Source organism: Asparagus officinalis, chromosome 8, assembly GCF_001876935.1.
Source record: "Asparagus officinalis chromosome 8, Aspof.V1, whole genome shotgun sequence".
NCBI classification, from domain to species: domain Eukaryota; kingdom Viridiplantae; phylum Streptophyta; class Magnoliopsida; order Asparagales; family Asparagaceae; genus Asparagus; species Asparagus officinalis.
Genome location: NC_033801.1, coordinates 99,461,090 through 99,481,126, shown reverse-complemented (window position 1 = coordinate 99,481,126; position 20,037 = coordinate 99,461,090). Strand labels below are relative to the sequence as shown.

The 20,037-nt window shown below is 37.3% G+C and overlaps 1 protein-coding gene across 1 annotated transcript; it reads right to left on the bottom strand.

Annotated features, from left to right (window-relative positions):
* Nucleotides 5,843–8,843, bottom strand: LOC109821591. The gene is made up of 4 exons (XM_020387767.1): nucleotides 8,693–8,843; nucleotides 6,778–7,064; nucleotides 6,462–6,690; nucleotides 5,843–6,357 (listed from the first exon to the last, which is right to left on the bottom strand). Exons 1-4 carry the CDS (start codon nucleotides 8,841–8,843, stop codon nucleotides 5,843–5,845), a joined length of 1,182 nt encoding a protein of 393 aa, XP_020243356.1.

The following is a 20,037-nucleotide window of genomic DNA, read 5'->3' as shown; positions in this document are numbered from 1 at the left end:
AGTTTCTGAGAAGGAGGGTCTACTAATAGTTTCCTACGAGTACGTTTCTCGTACTGAACTGCTTCTTCTTCGGTAAGAGCCCTCTTTCCAGCTGCTTTTGTTCTTGGAGTTTTAACTGCCTTAGGGCTTGCTACTAGAGCACTCTCTGGTTCCATGTCCCCTGCTCCTTCTTCAGCCTCACCTTCATAAGATAAAAACTCATTGATTCTCTTCAGACGAGATACCCGGGATCCTATTCTGGATGAGTACATCTTCCTAATTTCCCGTAGCCCCGACAAATTCAACTTGTAATCAGGTATCTTGGAAGCTGTGTGATACTAATTACAGAAAGCTATGGAGAGGAGGGAATTAGGCATCTTGTGAGGTAACCTAAAGGTAGCTCCAGTGCAGCATGCGGTAGAGTAGTACCAGGCCTGAGCCCCTTCGTATATGTTACCAACAATTGCAAGTTGACTCCGGGGGTTCCCAATGTATAATTGATCGTACCCAAATTGCCTAGCAAATCTGTACGGTTGATACGGCTCGCTTATACATTTATCACCTTGTCTAAGGAGAAGATAACCTGGTCTAATGTTCAAGAGCCAGTGGAAAACACCTCCATCTAAACGGGTAAAACCATCCAAGCCAGCTGTATCCTGGAACACTTGCCCATAGCCACCACCTTCAAAGTCTGGGAAACAGCGAAATAGGTGATAATTGAGGTCTCTCGACAAGATTTGACGGACCCTCACTACATATGTGCCTTCCCAAGTAGCTCCTTCCAATCTCTGTACAAAAGGGACGAATCCTTCGTCCGAATAAGATGGGGCACTCATCAAAAGAGGACAGTGGGATACATACCATGCCATCAAATAGGTATACGGCAGAGGAACTCGAGGATTTGGTGTCACCAAACTTTTCTTTCCTTCAGAGTCTATCTCCTTCACCTGAATGAATTCGAGACACAACTCCCTCAAACCATGCTGCAAACAGCACGTCATAGCTGAAAGTAAGTTCACAGGTCTCCCGTGAGCTAAAAGGACAGCCAGGTAGACTACTTCTATCATCACAGCATCTACGGGCCTCGTAGGGACGACACATCGCTTTAGCCACAACATGAGAAAGCCCGCCAACAAGGCCATGTCAGAAAGAGGCACAGCAGCCTGGTGATGAAAACTTTCAAACTCAGTCTGCGCAGGGAAATCCTCTTCTAATCCCTCGTTGACATAATGGGCCGTAGCGTCGTTGATTAAAGCTTGGATCATCTCAGGGGTACTCACGCTCCGGCGAGACACAACGGCAGTTTTGTGGGACAAATTCTGGAATAGATATTCAGCCCAGGATAACTGCTTTATACCACGTCCTCGTGTCCCCGTCAGTTGGGTGCAGATTTGAAAATGACACATTACTTCCCATAGAGTGTCATAGACGTCAGGATACATCTCCTTCAAAATCCTAAGCTCATTTGACCCCAGGATGAACTCCTCATAGGGCAAGTCTCCAAAAGGAAGACCCGAAACGTCATACATTTTGTGGAGGGCAAACCCTAATTCTCCCACAGGTGTGAAGAATGTACACGTCTCCGGGTTGTATTTCTCCAGAACAGCGAAAAAATTGTAATAGTTATAGTCAATGCCGTATCTGGTAGCCATTATAGGGCAACCAAGCCCAGATTGAGCTAATGATCTCTCTAACTCTGTCATCATGAATTCCGTCATTCGTGTCCACCATCCTGTCTCGGTAGAGTGTACCCATCCAGGAGCCCTAAATACTGAGGAAGGGAACTCTCCTTTCGCGGCCAGAAACCTTCGCATAAAAGTGTTGGTTGTGCTAGCCGTTTCCCCTAAAGGATACCCCCGTGAGAATAAGCAGGGCTCCAAAGCTGACACCTGTCGATTGTAACCTACAGTGTGTACACCTGTGTAAGTCAAAGCCCCGATAGCTACCCCATCCTGCTCCCGGACAAGTTCCCAATCCATATGTCGAGGGACGGAAGCACACTGATAATAAGCGATAGGAAACATCCTATGCATATCAGGAAGGAAGAAGCGGCGATCTCCTATTTGCCTCAACCACTTATAATGGCCGTCAGTCACAATCTCTTTTTTGATGACGACATGATCGCCAAACAGGAATGTCGGTTTGGTGAGCTTTTTGCGGGAGTCGGTTTCGAATTTGGCATCTGTCACCAAAATCCTGAGTACAGCTGGACTTGGATGGGAAATCAGGGTAACACGATCCTTGTCTGCATCCTGAAAAATTGGGAGTTCTTGACGCAGATTGAATTGCATATTTACATCCACGCCACCCTCGCGCCCGAAATGGTGACGAAGAGTAAGAGGTTCGCGGGAGTAAGGCACTGCAAAAGAGAAAAGTACTCAATTAGTCAACGAGGAAATAAAACAAAGGGAACCTTAGTCAAAATCCTTAGAAAAGTGAAAGCTTTCGAACGCACAGTTCAAACCTGGCGTTGAATTTTGTCAACGCAGAGGTCGAACTCTGTGTTAAGCTTTCGAACGCACAGTTCTAAATCATAACAAGCTGGGTATTGCTTTAAAATGCATCAGAAAATGTACAGATCTATGTAAATCAAGAGCAATAATGACTAGTAGTGAAATAGGATGCTAAGAGGCATTAACAAAATTTTTATTCTTTAAAATGTTGAGGAAAACAACAATTACCACTCACATGTGACAACAGAACTATGAAGCTCAAAGTTATGCAATCTGGGGTTAAGATGCAAGGGAAAAACCCTGTGTTTGAACATCATGTCAGAAAACAAACTTTGCTAACATACGTGAAAAGTGTAAAAAATTAAAACAAAAAAAAGAATATGAATTTAGACATGAAAGCAAACCTCAAAGATAACCTAGTTCTTCATCATCATATCAGAAAAACATAATCTAAAAACCATCTGTGAGAATGATAATCAAAGTACGACAAAATGTGCTCAGATATTTGTCTACATCATCATATATCCAACACCAGTAAATGATTGATTCACAATGTTGGCTGCATACCTGAAAGATTACTTACCTCAATAAGTAAATGGTGGGACTGCCTCGCCAAAATATTGCATGTAAAATTACTGGTTGAGAATATCAGAAGAAGACAATCATCACTGCACGAAGTATATATAGACATTCTTAAATAACAAAAGCTGCGGGTTGTGCATATGTATACAAAGTGTCAATAAACAATGCTCAAGTTGGTCATCAACAATCAGTAATGCAAGAACAATGTGTTTTTAACAATTGTAGGCTGCAATATAATACATTGTTCATGCCAATATGAAATTGCCTCGCCTTAACAGTGTTAAGTTACATGTGATTGCATATATCATTTGCATGCACTCATCATAACATCATTCTAGGAATACAAAAAAGTGACAGTTTGTCATACCAGTGAGTATTCTCGATGAATGTGACACTTAAATCATGTCATGGCATCTAATGTACACCTGCAATTAACCAAAAAACCAGTATGACATAAATTAAGCTGCTTCCCTCCAGCAAAAGCATCACATTATAAATACATACAGAAACATCATGTACCCAGAATGTAGCAATGGAGCCTCGTATCCAAAAATATACAGTCATACCCACCAACTAAAATTTTACACGACATAATAACATTATGTACCTACCAACTAAAATTTTACATGACATAATAACATTATGTACCCACCAACAATCATACCCATCAACGTAGCAATGAAACATCATGAACCCACTACACTACGACATTGTTTGGGTCAGTGTGCAAAATAAAAATGACCCAACCACCTCCAAAAATATTCCTGTAAATAACAAGATAATGTTTCAGCTTAACTTAAATTAGTTGAGATAATGCAACAAAAAAAGCATTTATTGAAATGCCTACCTTCATCCCCAATCTAGTTACCTCCATCTTGTAATTTCATGAAATTGTCCAACAAAGCCCTTTGGCTAAAGTCACTCTTACCTATAAAATGTCTGGCTTTGGTTTCATTCTCAAATATGCTATCATAAAAAAGCTCAAGGACTTCTATTGGGTAAGTGTCTTTGTGCCTGAAGATAGCTTTGGACAATTTATCTATCCAGTGCAGATTAATATCTTTGATAGATGAAGAAAAGTGTTTTACTTCATCTACCATATGTCGCATGATCTCATGCTCAAAGTGTGCCTTTCTCATCCTCCCTTTTTAAGAAGATATTTTTCTAGCCTTGTCCTGGAATGTTACCTTACCGTTGTTGTTTTGGGATTGATTATCTTCATCTAAGTTGACCGTGTGAGGGGACTTTTGAGTCATAGGAATGTTGACATCATCATTGTCGTCATCCACAAGGTTAATAGGCTCATGACCACTAAATTTCTCGATGGAAGCCTTTGCAAAGTTCCCTCTTGCCTGATCATCCCCATAAATGATAGCTAGATTCTCATAATGCTTCAAAGGCTTATTGATGTAATCTTTAAGCCTGTTTTTATTTTTATCCTACATACATAAAGGTAGTTACTTGTATAATATATAGGAGAATAAATTGTAATCGTACCAAAATGAAAATGAATAGATGAACAATAACCTTTTACCTCATTCTAAGTATCAAAACCCTCGAGATCCATGACGATAGTTTGTGTTTGTTCATCCCAACCTACACCACTAATATTACGAGTAGCCTGCATATCTTGAAACCAGGAACTAATTGTTTTCATATGGTTAACAACACTTTTCGTAACAAAGGTAGTTCCAAATTACTTGTTCACTTCAGCGGCTGTCATTGCAAAAGCATGTTGCTTAAAGTTTTTATCTGGTTTAAAACCAGACTTTGCCAAATTTACAAGAAAGGGTATGAGCACGTCTTCATGAGCAGAGGTCCACCATCTGGTTAGGGCCACATTTGTAGTGTCAGACTCAATAGGAATTTTTCTTTTCTTATGGGCAAGAGATTTATATTTTCTTTGAGGGGTTGCTGAAGTTGCTATTACTTCATTTTCCACTCTTTTATTATTAACCTGAATCAAAAGTACTCCCTATAACACTAGTTGGAGATAAAACTTGTCCGGAGGAATATGAGCCTTGAAAATGTTGAGGAAAAGATGGTGGACTACTGAGCAAGTGCATGTAAGATGAAATAGGGTGATGCATAGGGAAAAGTTACCCTCATAATGCGAAACCTTTGAGAAAACAGATGGTGGTTGCACAAATGGTGAGGATGACTGAAACAACATGAAACTACGGTTGAACACATTGAAGTTGGGGAATGAGTAGTAGTCCTCCCTTTGTCTAAATTATACCCTTCGGTGGTTGATTTATCACCCATTCCTATACTTTCAACAAATGTAATTCTCAAAAAATAAATATGAATCATAAAAATACGACAAAATGGAAATTGTAAATGATTGCAATAGATGAGATTAAAGCATCAAATAAGAAATCTCACACAAACTAAAAACAAATCAAATGTGATATCACAACAAGAACTAACTACCACCATAATTAATCAAAGTCACACAACAACATCAAAGTCTTAAGGTACACGAATACAAAACATAAAGTACTACTAAATGACCAAATCATACCCTTCGGTCGTTGATTTATTACCCATTAATCCTATACTTTCAACAAATGTAATTCCACTCATCCAAACAATGTGAGTCGTAAATTTAAGACAAAACAGAAATTGTAAATGATTGCAATAAATGAGATTAAAGCATCAAATAAGAAATCTCACTCAAACTAAAATCAAAGCAAATGTGATATCACGACAAGAACTAACTACCACCATAATAGTCTAACAACAAAGCCCTAGTCAACAACATCAAAGTCTTAAGGTACACAAATACAAAACATAAAGTACTACTAAATGTCAAAAGCCGTAGCAAATCATAAGGCAGACTCAGTGGTGACACTATGCCAGTATTTATTATAATAATCAATCCACATGTCCAAAGCGATTTGATCTCTGCAAAACTTCCACTCATCCTTTGAGGCATTTTGTTCTCTTTGTGTTTGGGACCCCGTGAAATCAATAACGTCGTTTTCTTCATCAATTCTCTCTTCAGCATCATCCTCTTTAATGTCGATGGTCCCATTGAGCAAATCATCATTTGGACCGACTGTTACAATGTAGTTATGGAGAACTGTGCATGCTAAAACGATGTCAACTTGTGCGGGGAAGGGGTAGTGGGGTTTTGCCGTGAGAATCTTGAAACGATTCTTCAAAATACCAAAGGTAGCTTCTATCTTTGACCTTAAAGATGAATGACTAATATTGAATAACTCCCTCCTATTTTGAGGCGTTCTCCCCATAAATTCCTTTAGATGGTAATGAACACCACGATATAAAGATATAAAATATGGCATAGTTGCGTACCCCGCATCGCACAAGTAATATTTACCTACATATTACACTCATAATTTTTATGAGATATGACCATGTAATTATTAGTGAGGAATATTAGACAATTGAGTAATTAATTTGAGGAGTTAACGAGATTGTTACCAGTGTAGACCCGTAAGCCATATGGTTGTGGTCTAGACAGAGCATCTTGAAGGATTTTATAGTCATTAGTCGATCCCTCCCACCCAGCTAAAACGTAGGTGAGCAGTTTGTTTGGTGTACAAGCGGCAATAATATTTTGTGTGACACATTTGCGCCCTCTGAAACACGCAACAAGGCTAGCAGGTAGCATAGCATCCACATGTGTCTCATCTATCATATCTATGCAATCCTATAGAGTACAACAACTTACTATGTTAATGTAAGATATGATTGATTAGAAAATTATTTGCATAATTTCGTAGCGTGGATGATATACCTTGTAAAATGGATAAAATGATGGATTGTTTAGGATCTCTTGGGGCACTTCATTCAGTGCTTGTTTCATATATCGGCCTTGTATGTAGGAAATAGCTTGTAATACTTTGTTGAAGTATCTACTAACTGTCTCCCCTGATCTTATAAAATATGTTCTCAAAATACAATTTTGGGATTTATGGCCCAATATTTTCAATGTAATGGCAAGTTGCTCCTCTTCTGTTATATGCCTTGAGTTCTGTAAGAGATTTTTTCCCCTCATAATCTTTGCTAGTTTCATAAAAGCACCTGAGCAGATTCTAACAAAGTTTTAACATCTATCACTATAACCGTGATATATATGATTCATCAACTCCGCCCTAGTTTTTTGCTACCTTAGTCTTTCTTCATTTGGTCCACACCGTATTGATCTACGACGACACTTCATTCTCCTAAAAAATGTCAAAATCATAACCATGACTGAAAATGCAGTCCCAACACACATTCTTATTACAACCTCTTCATCATCAAAATCATCATCTATCTACAATTGTTACTTATCAGTTAAAAAATAAAATAATATGATGCCTTTATGGCATGCTCAGCCCATTAAAGAATAAAGAGACTGCACTTGCATGAAGTAATACTATCACAACAGATGTACATGACACCAACTCACTATTAAACCCATACATGAAATATGCCGTGTAGGGCTGTGGACTTAATACACGTCAAGCTTACAAAACAAGCATCATAGATTTTAGAAATGTCATCATACCTCTCTACAAAATAAGCATCTAATACGACATGCATTTTATTTTTTTAATCATTCAAAAAATCATTAAAAATATACATGCAGTCAATTATTCTTATGGACCATATATTTTACTGAACTTGGTAGGTTTTTAGAGCTTGGTAGGTTTTTATGGACCACAAATTTAATATTTTAGATAATTGTATTATACATCACATTAATTTAAAGCAGTCGGAGTCCACTTTAGATCACTCTAAGATAAAATAATAACAAGAATTTTACTTCCACAAAGTGAGGAGAAAATTTATCTACTAATAAGGAGAGAAAAAAAATAAGATCATGGGTATTGTCACACAGTTAAACCTCCTATGTGATGATTAAACTTGGAAATTTACTGTAGAACAAACATGATAAATAGCTTTTTGTAATCTCAATCTGACTTAATAAGTTTGCAGATATGGGAAATAGACCTGCACAAGTTGAGTTTAGAAAATAAGAAAGAAAAACTATGATCAATTGTTCGGTTAAAAAATTAAAAAATTAAAAAATTAAAAATAAACAAAGGATTTGGAAAGTGCAGAAGTTGGAGAAAAAGTTAAAATTAACTAAGAATTTCTTCAACTATAGGCATGCAGCAGTAACTATGAACACATTAACACCCAAATCTCATATAAAATGTGAAGGAAAAATACTAAAAATTTTATTCATGTTGAAAATTTAACACTAAAATGCTCTCAAAACAAGGGATATGTTAAAATAAACAGAGATTGAACCTCTTGCGGTTGAAGGTGAGGGAATCCTCATTAACAGTAGAGAATCAGACTGAGCAGGTGCAGATCTGCTGACGTAGCAACAAGAAGAAGAAGAAATCACCATAAAGACCCTCCCTTTTTGCAAGATCTGTCTGAGTTCACTCAAAAACTAACTGAATCGTCATCGTCCATGCCATTCCTTTGATTTTTCATCAGCTGTAAATATAAATTGATGAAGAAATAGTGGCGAAAACTATTTTTAATCGCATAGCAATGGAGAGGGCAAGAGGCAGAAGGGCGAAAATGATGAGGAAGGCGGTGAAGAGAACCCTAATCGATTTCCTAGTTTTCCTTCCCGCTGCCTCAAAAAAATGGCCGCGCAATTATTATATTCACCGACTGGACATCTCCATGTGATTTCAGCCCCCAACCCTCTGAAATAGCATTTTTTATAAATGTGACGTGGAACCCCATTTCAGCCCCCTTTTTCTTTAAATCAATCAGCGAACCAAACGTGAGAATTAGAAATGTGTCGAAACCAAAATCCAATGTGGCACTAATGTCAGTTTTCAAATCCACCATTTCCCTCTTCTTTTGAGCAAACAAACAGCCCCATTTAGAGTTGTGTTTCACAATACATTGGAAACGACAAAATGACCAAATTGGTATATTTTCTAGAGGCCTGGTGACATGTTGATATATTTTCTTTTTATTTTATCAGATTGGTATAAAATTTCAACTCTGGCGCTATATAGGCCTTAAGTTTGGCCAGAGTCAATTTTCCGACCATTATTCTCATACGAGAGCTCACGTGACTCCGACGTGGCCTTGACGTGGACTCCAGCGTGGTGATATTTAGCGGGAATAAGCGAGCGGTTTGTCTAAAAAATCGCAGAAGAGCAGTAATTCACTCCCATTCTTTAGTTTCCCTCTCTTACCCAAATTGCAAAAGAAAATCGTAGAACCCTAGAGTGTGATGATCCCCAAATTGCAGACGATCAAAGTTCAAGGCTTCCATCTACTTTATTGTCTTTGGCGCGGAGCAAAAGGTGAGTGGAAATTTCATATTTTTGAAACTAATTAGGGTAGATTTGATGGGTTTATTGTAAATTAGGGTTTTTTGATAGGTTTAGTGAGGAGTTACGATTTTTATTGTGATATTGCAGATGAGTCTCCAAATCTTGGTTAAAATCAGACATGGAGGAAGTTTCCCGATTGCTGGTTGAAGAGTATCTTGGTGGTAGATTTGATGTTAGGTTTATAGACAAAGAGGATCTGAGCATAGAAAGATTGATTGATGAAATTAGTACAGTTGGGTATAACAATGTAAACGGCTTGTTCTATTGTGTTCCTGGTGCAGGGGTTGCAAATGGTGGATTGAGGTCTCTAAGTGATGAAGGTTCCTTCATTGAAATGCTAGAACATGCAGAAAGGGTGAAGGCAATTGAAACCTATGTTGAACATGACATTGATGAACCTGCAGAAGTTATTATGGAAGATTGTGATATGCTGTTGTTGGAAGGTGTGAGTCTATAGATAATGAGCTAATGACAATGGCGATATAAGATATGAACATAAATATGAATGAACGCCAAAGCACACTCAAACAAGCAATATGATCACGGAGTTCGGACCTTCCGTCCTACGTCTCCGCTCCCCACTCCCGGGGAGAAATCCACTATCAACCGGGTTTTCTACGTTCACCCGAATAACGTTTACACCTCACAGTATCGGTTTTCAACGCTCACCGATCAACGTCACTCCTCACACTCGGTTTCTAGCTCACCGAAAACCTCACTACACACTCGGTTTCTAGCTCACCGAAAACCTCACTACACACTCGGTTTCTAGCTCACCGAAAACCTCACTACACACTCGGTTTCTAGCTCACCGAAAACCTTACAACACTCACAAAGTAAATACAACAAATTTGTTCTCTACAATAGATGAGAACACAATGAAAGCACAACTCAAGGTTACAATCTCTCACCACCCAACTATACTATGTATGCAAATACTATAAGCTCAATGTGGGTGTGTGTAACAATGAGTAAAATAAAATCTAACTCAATTAACAAACTAGCAATAATAAGAATATGAAAACCAATAATGAAATTACTAGAGAAAAGAGTTAGAAAACTTCTCTAAGAACACAAGAAGAGGATGAAGGGGATTGAGAATGAATCCCTCAATCTGCAGTGAAAACTTTCTCCTTTGCAAACAGAAACCCAAACTCAAAACAAGCAGTAAAACCCTAAACCCTTGATTAAACTTTTCTTTTCTTTTAAAACATTTCTTAGTTAGCTTGAGAGTTGAAGACAATGGGGTATTTATACCCTCTCACAACTCAGCCAACAAACCAGAGCAAAAGACAAAACAGCCCCAAGGCAACGGTCAAAAAACTAGCCGTTGGAAGCAGAAAAATCACTCGTCGGTCGACCGGAAAATTCGTCGGTCGACCGAAAATTTTCATCGGTCGACCGGACCGGTCGACCGACAGGCTTCTGTCGGCCAGGAAACTTTTGACCTCAGGTTCGGTCGATCGGTGCGGTTGACCGAAAACAGATATGACAGAAAACTAAAAACTGTTTTGCTGATTTTAAAACCCTGTTTAAAAATATCAAATAAATTTAGAAAAATGTAAAACTTTGGGGAATGATTGTAGACATGATAATAAACATGCTACAACGACTGGTTTCGAAAAAGGACTTCCCAAATGAAAAATATCATCATTTCACAAACTAGTCCAAAACATGAAAATATGAGATACTTGAATTTTGATGTTTTGACATAAACCAACTTTTGAAACTTTGTGAAATGTTTTTATAGACTTAGTAAAACATGTATAAACTGATATTGAAGTCTATAAACTAAGAATACAATATTTTCACAAATACAATAGAAAATGAAACCTATGAGTATGTATATGAAAATATATTTGTTTCATATCTATGTAGATAAACCAAATCACAATAATAAATATGAAACATGTAATTTCATATTTATAAACATGAAAACCAAAACTTGTGTTGTATATATATGTGATTACATATATATACAAGGAAACTAATAAAATGTGTGTGTATAGATAATTGAGCTTAGAGTACTTAACACACATAATATAAATCCTAAACTACATTACCCAAGCAATCTTGATCTTCAATTAAGCTTGACTTGGTACACGTTGCGGATGAAGCTTGAACTTGATCTTTAACTATGAATTGCAAGGCTTCAACCCGACATTCCGCCAACCTCCATTGGATATCATCGTTGAAGCTCTATTCCATCCATCCTCCAACAACGTTGTTTGTCTACAATAAATACGAAAACACAAATACTAGACAAACAACATTAGTGATAAATTGTTTGTTAAACATCATCAAAACAAGAAGGCCAACAATCTCCCCCTTTTTGATGTCCCCCTTTGACAACATCAAAAAGGGGACAAAAGAATTAAGAGAGCGAAAGCTCCCCCTACAAATAAGCATAGGTGAGTATCTAACAAGTATAGAGATTGCTCCCCCTATCAAAAAGCCATATGGAATATATGCAATGAATATCATGGCAAACATATGTGAGCAAGCATAAATGAGAAATATGCTAAACACCACTCACATACAAAAAGGCAATGAGAACACAATTAGATATGTCATTATAAAATGGTGTCTCATGACAAAAACCTATAAAGCATGTATAAAAGATTTTTGAAGTCAAAAGAAGAAGAACATGAGAGTCATGCAAAAAGGTTTTCAAGTGAAAACAAATTCAACCAAATGAAATCATAAATCACAAGTAAATCACATAAAACCAAATTATCATTGATTTTTTTAAAAAAAATCAAGAGAGGCAATCATATCTAGCTCTTGAGCTAATAATAACCCATATAAATATTTTTAGCACCCGGTAAACAATGTTAGGGAGTAAACACCCAATAACTCCGGAGGGTTATATAAACGCAAGCCTCTTATCAAAATCAAAACAAATAATCATGAAAACAAAAAAGATTTAATCAATTAAAAATTTGTTTTCATAATCAAAAGATTTTAAAGCATAATTTTCAAAACTAAGAAAAAGAAAGATAAAAACATTAAAATTCTTGGTTTAAAAAATTAAATTTGTTTTGGTACCCAAGAACTCTTGGTACCAAAAGATTTAGGGACATGACCCCTATCATTTAAGCTCAAAACCTTAGGGTTATGAACCCTCTTAGGTATATGTGGTGCACTAATATGGTCAAAACAATATTCATTCAAATGACCCTTCCGATTGCAATACGTGCAATGAAAGAGATCCATTTGTTTTTGTGGACCATTAGCTCGTGCACGGGAATCATTTGCAAATAAAGATTTTCTTTTAAAATTATTTTGCAAATGAGAAACATTCTTAAACAATGGTCTATTTGACTAGATTTAGCACACTTGTCCATAAGTTTCTTATGGTTATTAATGCATATTTTTAAAGTTGAATCTAAAGATGAAATGCAATTTTTTATAAGATTCAAGTCTTCATTTTTAGGCACATCTGCAATATCACATATTGCAGATGGTGTTGGTACAGGTAACTCCATTCAATTTAACACTGTCAGACCCCCTCGAGTGGTTAATGCTAATGTACCAACATCACCCCATGAAGGAGTGCATTCAAGAGCTGGATCACAACAACAGTCATGACCAGATTTTTTACAAATTATGATGGTGGATATTAATCAGATCCTAGATCAAGTGGTGATGAAGGTCCCATAATTATGCAGGTAACTCCATTCAATTTAACACTGTCAGACCCCCTCGAGTGGTTAATGCTAATGTACCAACATCACCCCATGAAGGAGTGCATTCAAGAGCACGATCACAACAACAGTCATGACCAGATTTTTTACAAATTATGATGGTGGATATTAATCAGATCCTAGATCAAGTGGTGATGAAGGTCCCATAATGGCAAGTGATGAGGATGAAACTCTTGTCCAAAGTTTACAAAAAAAGCAGCAAAGGTCAAATATCCATTTTTTAATGAAGAAATTGACATGAAAAATGTTAAATTGACAGTAGGATTGAAGTTCACGTCAAGGGAAATATTAAAAGAAGCAATATTGAATTACTCCATACAAGAACACTATGACATTGTTTATAGAAAAAATGATAAGAGGCAGTTGAATGTGAATTGTGCACTCTGTCATTGGCAGCTAAATGCTACACCATGTCGTGATGATGCTAGTGCTTGGAAAATCAATAGTATGCACCATTATCATACTTGTAGCAGGACATTCAAGAATAGGCTAATCACTGAAGGTTGGCTTGTAGGAAAATTTATTGATAATTTTTTAAGGGATCCTAAGTTCAAGCCCAAAGACATGAAAGCAGACATGAAAACACAATATGAGATCATAGTGGATTTAAGGAAATGTAGGAGGGCAAAGAGTAGGGCTTTGAATGTAGTAGATGGTTTGTTTAAGAAGCAATATGGCTTGTTAAAGCTATACATGAGAGAGATCTTAAGGAGTAATGTTGGAAGTAGGGCTGAGCATGGTTCGGTTCAAACCGAAAAAATCGACCGAACCGATCCGAACCGACCCGAAAAAAGCGGTTTTATGAATTGGGCGGTTCGGGTCAGGTTGAAAACTTCTCAAACCGACCCGACCGACCCGACCGAATATTTTTCCGTTTCCCCAATTCTCAAACCCCCTACCCGTATACCCGACCCAGCCCCAAACCCAAAAGAATCAGAACTCTCAAGTCCTAACCCTAACCTCATTTCCTCTCCTAGACTCACAGTCCCAGCCGTCGCCCTCGTTCCCAATTCTCTCTCTCACTCTAGTCTGTCCGCCTCTCTCACTCTCTCTCACTCTTCTCAGCCGACAGCCGCGGCCGAGGTATAACATCTCAGTGATCTCTTTTGCTCTTCTTCAAGCTTCCTTCTCATTCAATATTTCAATGTTGACATAATTTGATTTGATTATTTCTTAGACGATTTTTTTTTGTTGTGGATTTTTTTCTTTTACTCGGGATCTATTATTCCGCATCTTCAAGCTTTTCTTGTCATGTGAATTTTTTAAAATTTTATTTTCATTTTTATCCTTGACTAGTGTTTTAGCTTTGTTTATATTTTATTTTCTTGTCTTTAAGTTTCTGTTTATATCTAGATTTCAAAGTATTATAGCTTTGTTAATTTATCATGTATCTTTTTTTCATTGCTCTGAAGAAATCAAATTTATAGCTTTGTTAGTTCAATTGTTCCAAGCTTCTGAACTCGAAATCTTTTTTCAAAGTATTATAGCTTTGTTAGTTCAATTTGCTCAAGACCAAATTGTCGGGTTGAAAACTTTGTTAGTTCAATTTAGTTTGGTCATGATTTTTTTACCCGACAGAACTCCATACCAGTGTGTTAGTTCAATGCATGCTTTGTTAGTTCTGAACTCTTCCATGTAAGTTTTGAACTCTAACATGTTAGTTCTAAACTCTGCCACTGTCAATTGAGCTAAGGATTCGAAAATTGAGCAATTAGATCAATCAAGTATCCAAGCTTCTGTTTATATCTAGATTTCAAAGTATTATAGCTTTGTTAATTTATCATGTATCTTTTTAATACTGTTACAGTTTAACAAACAAATTGAAACTAAGTGAACTACAGCCAGTTGTTTTACTGAAACCTCTGCATACATATTTCTCTTCATGACTAATAGTTGGGTCAGATACTTCTATCATCATTTCAGCCAGTTGTTTTACTGAAACCTCATTGGAAGGATTTCCTACATTGAAGATGTGACCATTAGCATAATTGGGGTTTTCCTGTCAAAGAAAATAAATCATTGGTGAGCCTGGTTTACAACAAACATATAGTTTCATCTTTTCAAGACAAAATAACTATCAGTGTCTTGGGATAAAATGTTCCTATGCATTTTCATGTTAGTGATGTCTTCTGTGATTTGTCTCTTCTATTTACAGTTTTCATGTTAGTGATGTTATCATGTTAGTGATGTCTTCTGTGATACGTCTTGGGATAAAATGTTACTATGTAAACTTTAACTCTACTTCCCACTTGCTTCTATATTCAATTGGTGCTTATTTCATGATGTTATATGAACAAAGGCAACTGGCTTTGTGTTTGCTTTCAAAAAATCAATGTCAACAACTTGCTGCTGTGTTTATTTGCTTGGATGCCTGGATATAAACTCTTGGGACAAGCAATATTTGTGCCTTTGATTGTTATACTTGATAAAGTTAGAACCGAACAAACCGAACCGAACCGCACCGAACCGATTTGCAACGGTTCGGTTCGGTTTTGAATTATAGGTGGTTCGGTTCGGTTGTTCAAATTTTAGTAAAAACCGACCCGACCCGAACCGTGCTCACCCCTAGTTGGAAGTACATGCATTCTGAAGGTCACAGATCAAAGTGACTCATCAGAATCAGGAGTCTTTCAAAGATTTTACGTGTGCTTTGCAGGTAAAGTTCAAGTGTTTGTCAGGAAATTTTGAAGTTTTATCAAAGCTTGTATGTGCAGGTTTTTTAGGTCATACTGAATTCATTCCTGTGTTCTCAGCCATGAAAAGGGGGTTCGCCAACAATTGTAGAACTATATTTGGACTTGATGGGTGCTTTCTTAAACATGCATGTGGTGGGCAATTGCTAAGTGCAGTGGGGAGAGACGACAGTAATCAGATGTGGCCAATTGCGTGGGTTGTTGTGGAGGGTGAAACAAGGAGCTCTTGGGAATGGTTTATGAGAATCTTATCCAATGATCTCAACATGGGAGAGGGAGAGGGATGGATAGTAATTTCAGACCAACAAAAGGTAAGGATAAATTTCATATCATATTCAATTTAATCTCTATCTGGGCTACATGTTTACATATCTAGGCATGTTTTTTTGTTTAACCAGGGTTTAGTTCTAGCTATACATGAAGTTTGGCCCCAAGTGGAGCATATGCAATGTGCAAGACACATTTATTCTAATTGGAGGAAAGCACATACTTGAAGAACTCTTCAAAAACAATTTTGGTATTGTGTGAAGGCAACCTCCATAGGGGATTTTGCAAGAGAGGCTGGCAAACTCAGGGATTACTCTCAAAGGGCATATGACGACTTCATGGCAAGGGATCCTCACACTTTTTGTAAGTACCATTTTAAATGTCATAGCCAATGTGACAGTGTTGATAACAATATGTCCGAAACCTTCAACTCATTCATCCTTCTTGCAAGATACAAGCCAATAATTTCTATGCTAGAAGACATTAGACTTGCCATGATGGATAGGATGCAGATAAAAAGGAAGTTGATTACGCAATTTGTGAAGACATTAGACTTGCCATGATGGATAGGATGCAGATAAAAAGGAAGTTGATTACGCAATTTGTAGGTGAGATTGCCCCAAGAATAAGCAAGAAAATCAAAGAGGGATATCAAGAACAATTGCATTGTCAAACATGTTGGTCGGGAACAAATAACTACAGTGGATTTGAGATACATCACAGAGGGATTGGCCATGAGGTTAACTTAGGTGAAAATACATGTTCTTGTAGGGTTTAGGACTTGACTGGAATTCCATGTCCCCATGCCATTAGTGCAATATTGTTCATGAGAAAGAATCAAGAAGATTTTGTTGCTCATTGGTACAAAAGTGAAGCTTACAGAAATGCTTATGAGAGCTTGTTAAACCCTGTGCAAGGTACCAAATTTTAGGACCTTCAACAGGAGGGATTTGTGTTGCATCCTCACAGTATTAGGAAGCCAATGGGGAGGCCCAAACATGCTAGAAGGATGGACCCTTCAGAAAGTCCAAGAAATCAATTTAAGGCATCAAGGCAAGGTGTGCAAGGACGATGCACCCATTGTGAATCAATTGAACATACACAGAGAAAGTGCCCCACTGCACCACTAAGGCAACAAGCTACACAAGTAAGCTTATTTTTTTTGCAGCTGTATTTTGTGTTCTTTAAACAACTTAAGCCTTACCTGATCCATCTTGTAGGAATCACAAGGAACAAGAGTTTATGAAGGACCATCGCAAGTGAGTAAAAAGGGGAGACCAATGGCAAGCCTGAACAAAATTAGATGTGATGACATGCCTCCAAACAATGCTCCAACACTAGCATCCATTATCCTTGGAAGAAGAAGCAAAGCTCCAACAACCAACGCTGAGACAGGAAGAGGTAGAGGAGGGGGAGGGAGAGGGAGAGGAAGAGGAAGAGGAAGAGGTAGAGGGAGAGGTGGTGCTGGTCAATTATAGATGCCAGAAGGGTTTGGTTTGTGGCAAGGACCACAAGGGGAAATGGCATTTAGAGCTCCTGGTGATAGTCAAGTAAATGCGATACATTTGACACCTAATGCTCCATCCTCATAGAGTGCACCCTCTCAGGAATGAGAGTGTAATTAACTGCAGAAGATAACCAGTGTTTTGTATTTTGGGACAAAGTTGTTAATGTCTGGTTAATGTTATTTTAGGACAAAGTTGTTACTGTCTGGTTATTGTATTTTGGGACAAAGTTGTTATTTGGTATTTTGTGTTTAGATGTGTTGATCAGTTCTATCTAGGCATGTTCTATTTAGTATTTTGCGTTATGTTATGTGATAAAGTTTTGTTACAACATGCAGTTGGTATTTTGTGTTTTGTTATGTGTCACAGTAGTTTCCAAGCAATGTTCTACCTAATACATTTGGTATTCTGGATGTTCATTTGTTTGGCATGTTTAAAGTTTATATGTCTACTTCATGTCAATCCCTTTGTTGACATCATTGAACCAGGTCTTGTGCAATATGGGTCAAACAGGTATAATTGAATTCATGTCATTGAACCACGTCATGTACATTTGGTTATACAAGTCATTGCACCAGTTCATGTGCATTCATGCCTATATATAACAACCAAGAAAGTTCATTTATTCATGCGCAATTAACAACACACATTAGGAGTTCAATATACCAATCTGTCAAAATACAGTGTTTTATTCACATCACAACCACTTTCACATTACAACCATCTTCACATTACAACATACAGAATTAAACAGTGTAAACATTCCTAAGAACAACATAAACTTAATAATCCTTTTTTCTTCTTCAATCTTTTCGTGCAATTCTAATCTTTCTTTCATCATTTTCTACACTTCTTCCAAACAAGAAGCAGCCTCATGTTGAGACAATTCGACATCCTCTTTAAACTTGTAAATGTCCTCTTTGCATCCTCTTAGCTGATTTTCACACCTTTGAAGTAACTCCTCCTTCAACAGCAACGTATTCCTCAAATCATTGATCTCCTCTCTTAGAAGCGGAAACAATTGACATCCAACACTACATATTGGTTTGTCAATCCATTCCCAAATGCCACAACCACCAGCCTATCGTTACTCAAAAATGAAAGGAGACCATGATCAAGTGAGATGCATAAAAAATTACAACTTCCAAGTAAAAGCTGCAGTTGATTACTGTAACAAATGAGGAAGTAAATTTAACTTACATGCTGATTGCGGCATTTGCAGAACCTCCATCCTGGATTTTTATCAGTCATAGAAGTAAAATATTCGCAATCCAAACCACAATTACAAACCTTCACCCCAGATTGCTTTGCTAGATCATTCCACTGTCGTATAGCTTTTATTCCATTGAACCCTTGCCTGCTTCTTCCCATGCTCGTGCTTGACACTGATCTTGAGCGACAACTTTAAGATGAAGAATCCATCACTAATTTAACTCCCACTGAACCTAACCCTAACTCTAGGAGGAAGAAGAAGATGGAGTAAGAAGAAGAAGATGGAGTAAGAAGGAGGAAGAAGAAGATGGAAGCCCTAATCAGAGATATAAACCCCCCTTTTGCCGAAATTTATTCATCCCAACGACCCGCTACGCTGGTGTCCACGTCAAGGACACGTCGGAGTCACGTGAGCTCTCGTGTGAGAATAATGGCCGGAAAATTGACTCCGGCCAAACTTAAGGCCTATATGACGCCGGAGTTAAAATTTTATACCAATCTGATAAAATAAAAAGAAAATATACCAACATGTCACCAGACCTCTAGAAAATATACCAATTTGATCATTTTGCCCATTGAAAAGGTACCAAATAGCCCCAAAACGTAATCTGTATTTTAGTTTATCTAGGGATTTTACCAAAAATATCAAGCTAACAGTTTGATGTTATCAACTAAAAGTTGTACAGCCAAGCGATGTGGTCCCCACAGTTGCCAACACTACACTAATCCGGCTTCTGAACAACTGTTTTATTTCTACCCAGAGGTGCTCCCAGTCCTCGATATGTGGGGACCATTTAAGCTTATTTATTATAATTTAACTGCATAGGTGTTATTAGTTTAATCTAATCTTTTTAAATTAATTTGATTAATTACACTGTTGTTCACATGGTTGTCCATTCATGTTAGTCAAGGTCTTAAGAATATTAAATAACTAAATAAATATATTCGTAATCTGAAAACTTAAGCCACCTGCTATATGTATGCTCACACTCTGTACAAGAAATCCACTTGTGTGAAAAGAATTTTAAATTTATAATAAGTCAAGGTCTTCGTCAAAAAAATAAAGGACATAAATTGTACGTGGTCAATTGACTCTGAGTTGTCTTGATAAAATGGTTTTTTTAACCGATTCGTAATCTGAAAACTTAAGCCACCTGCTATATGTATGCTCACACTCTGTACAAGAAATCCACTTGTGTGAAAAGAATTTTAAATTTATAATAAGTCAAGGTCTTCGTCAAAAAAATAAAGGACATAAATTGTACGTGGTCAATTGACTCTGAGTTGTCTTGATAAAATGGTTTTTTTAACCG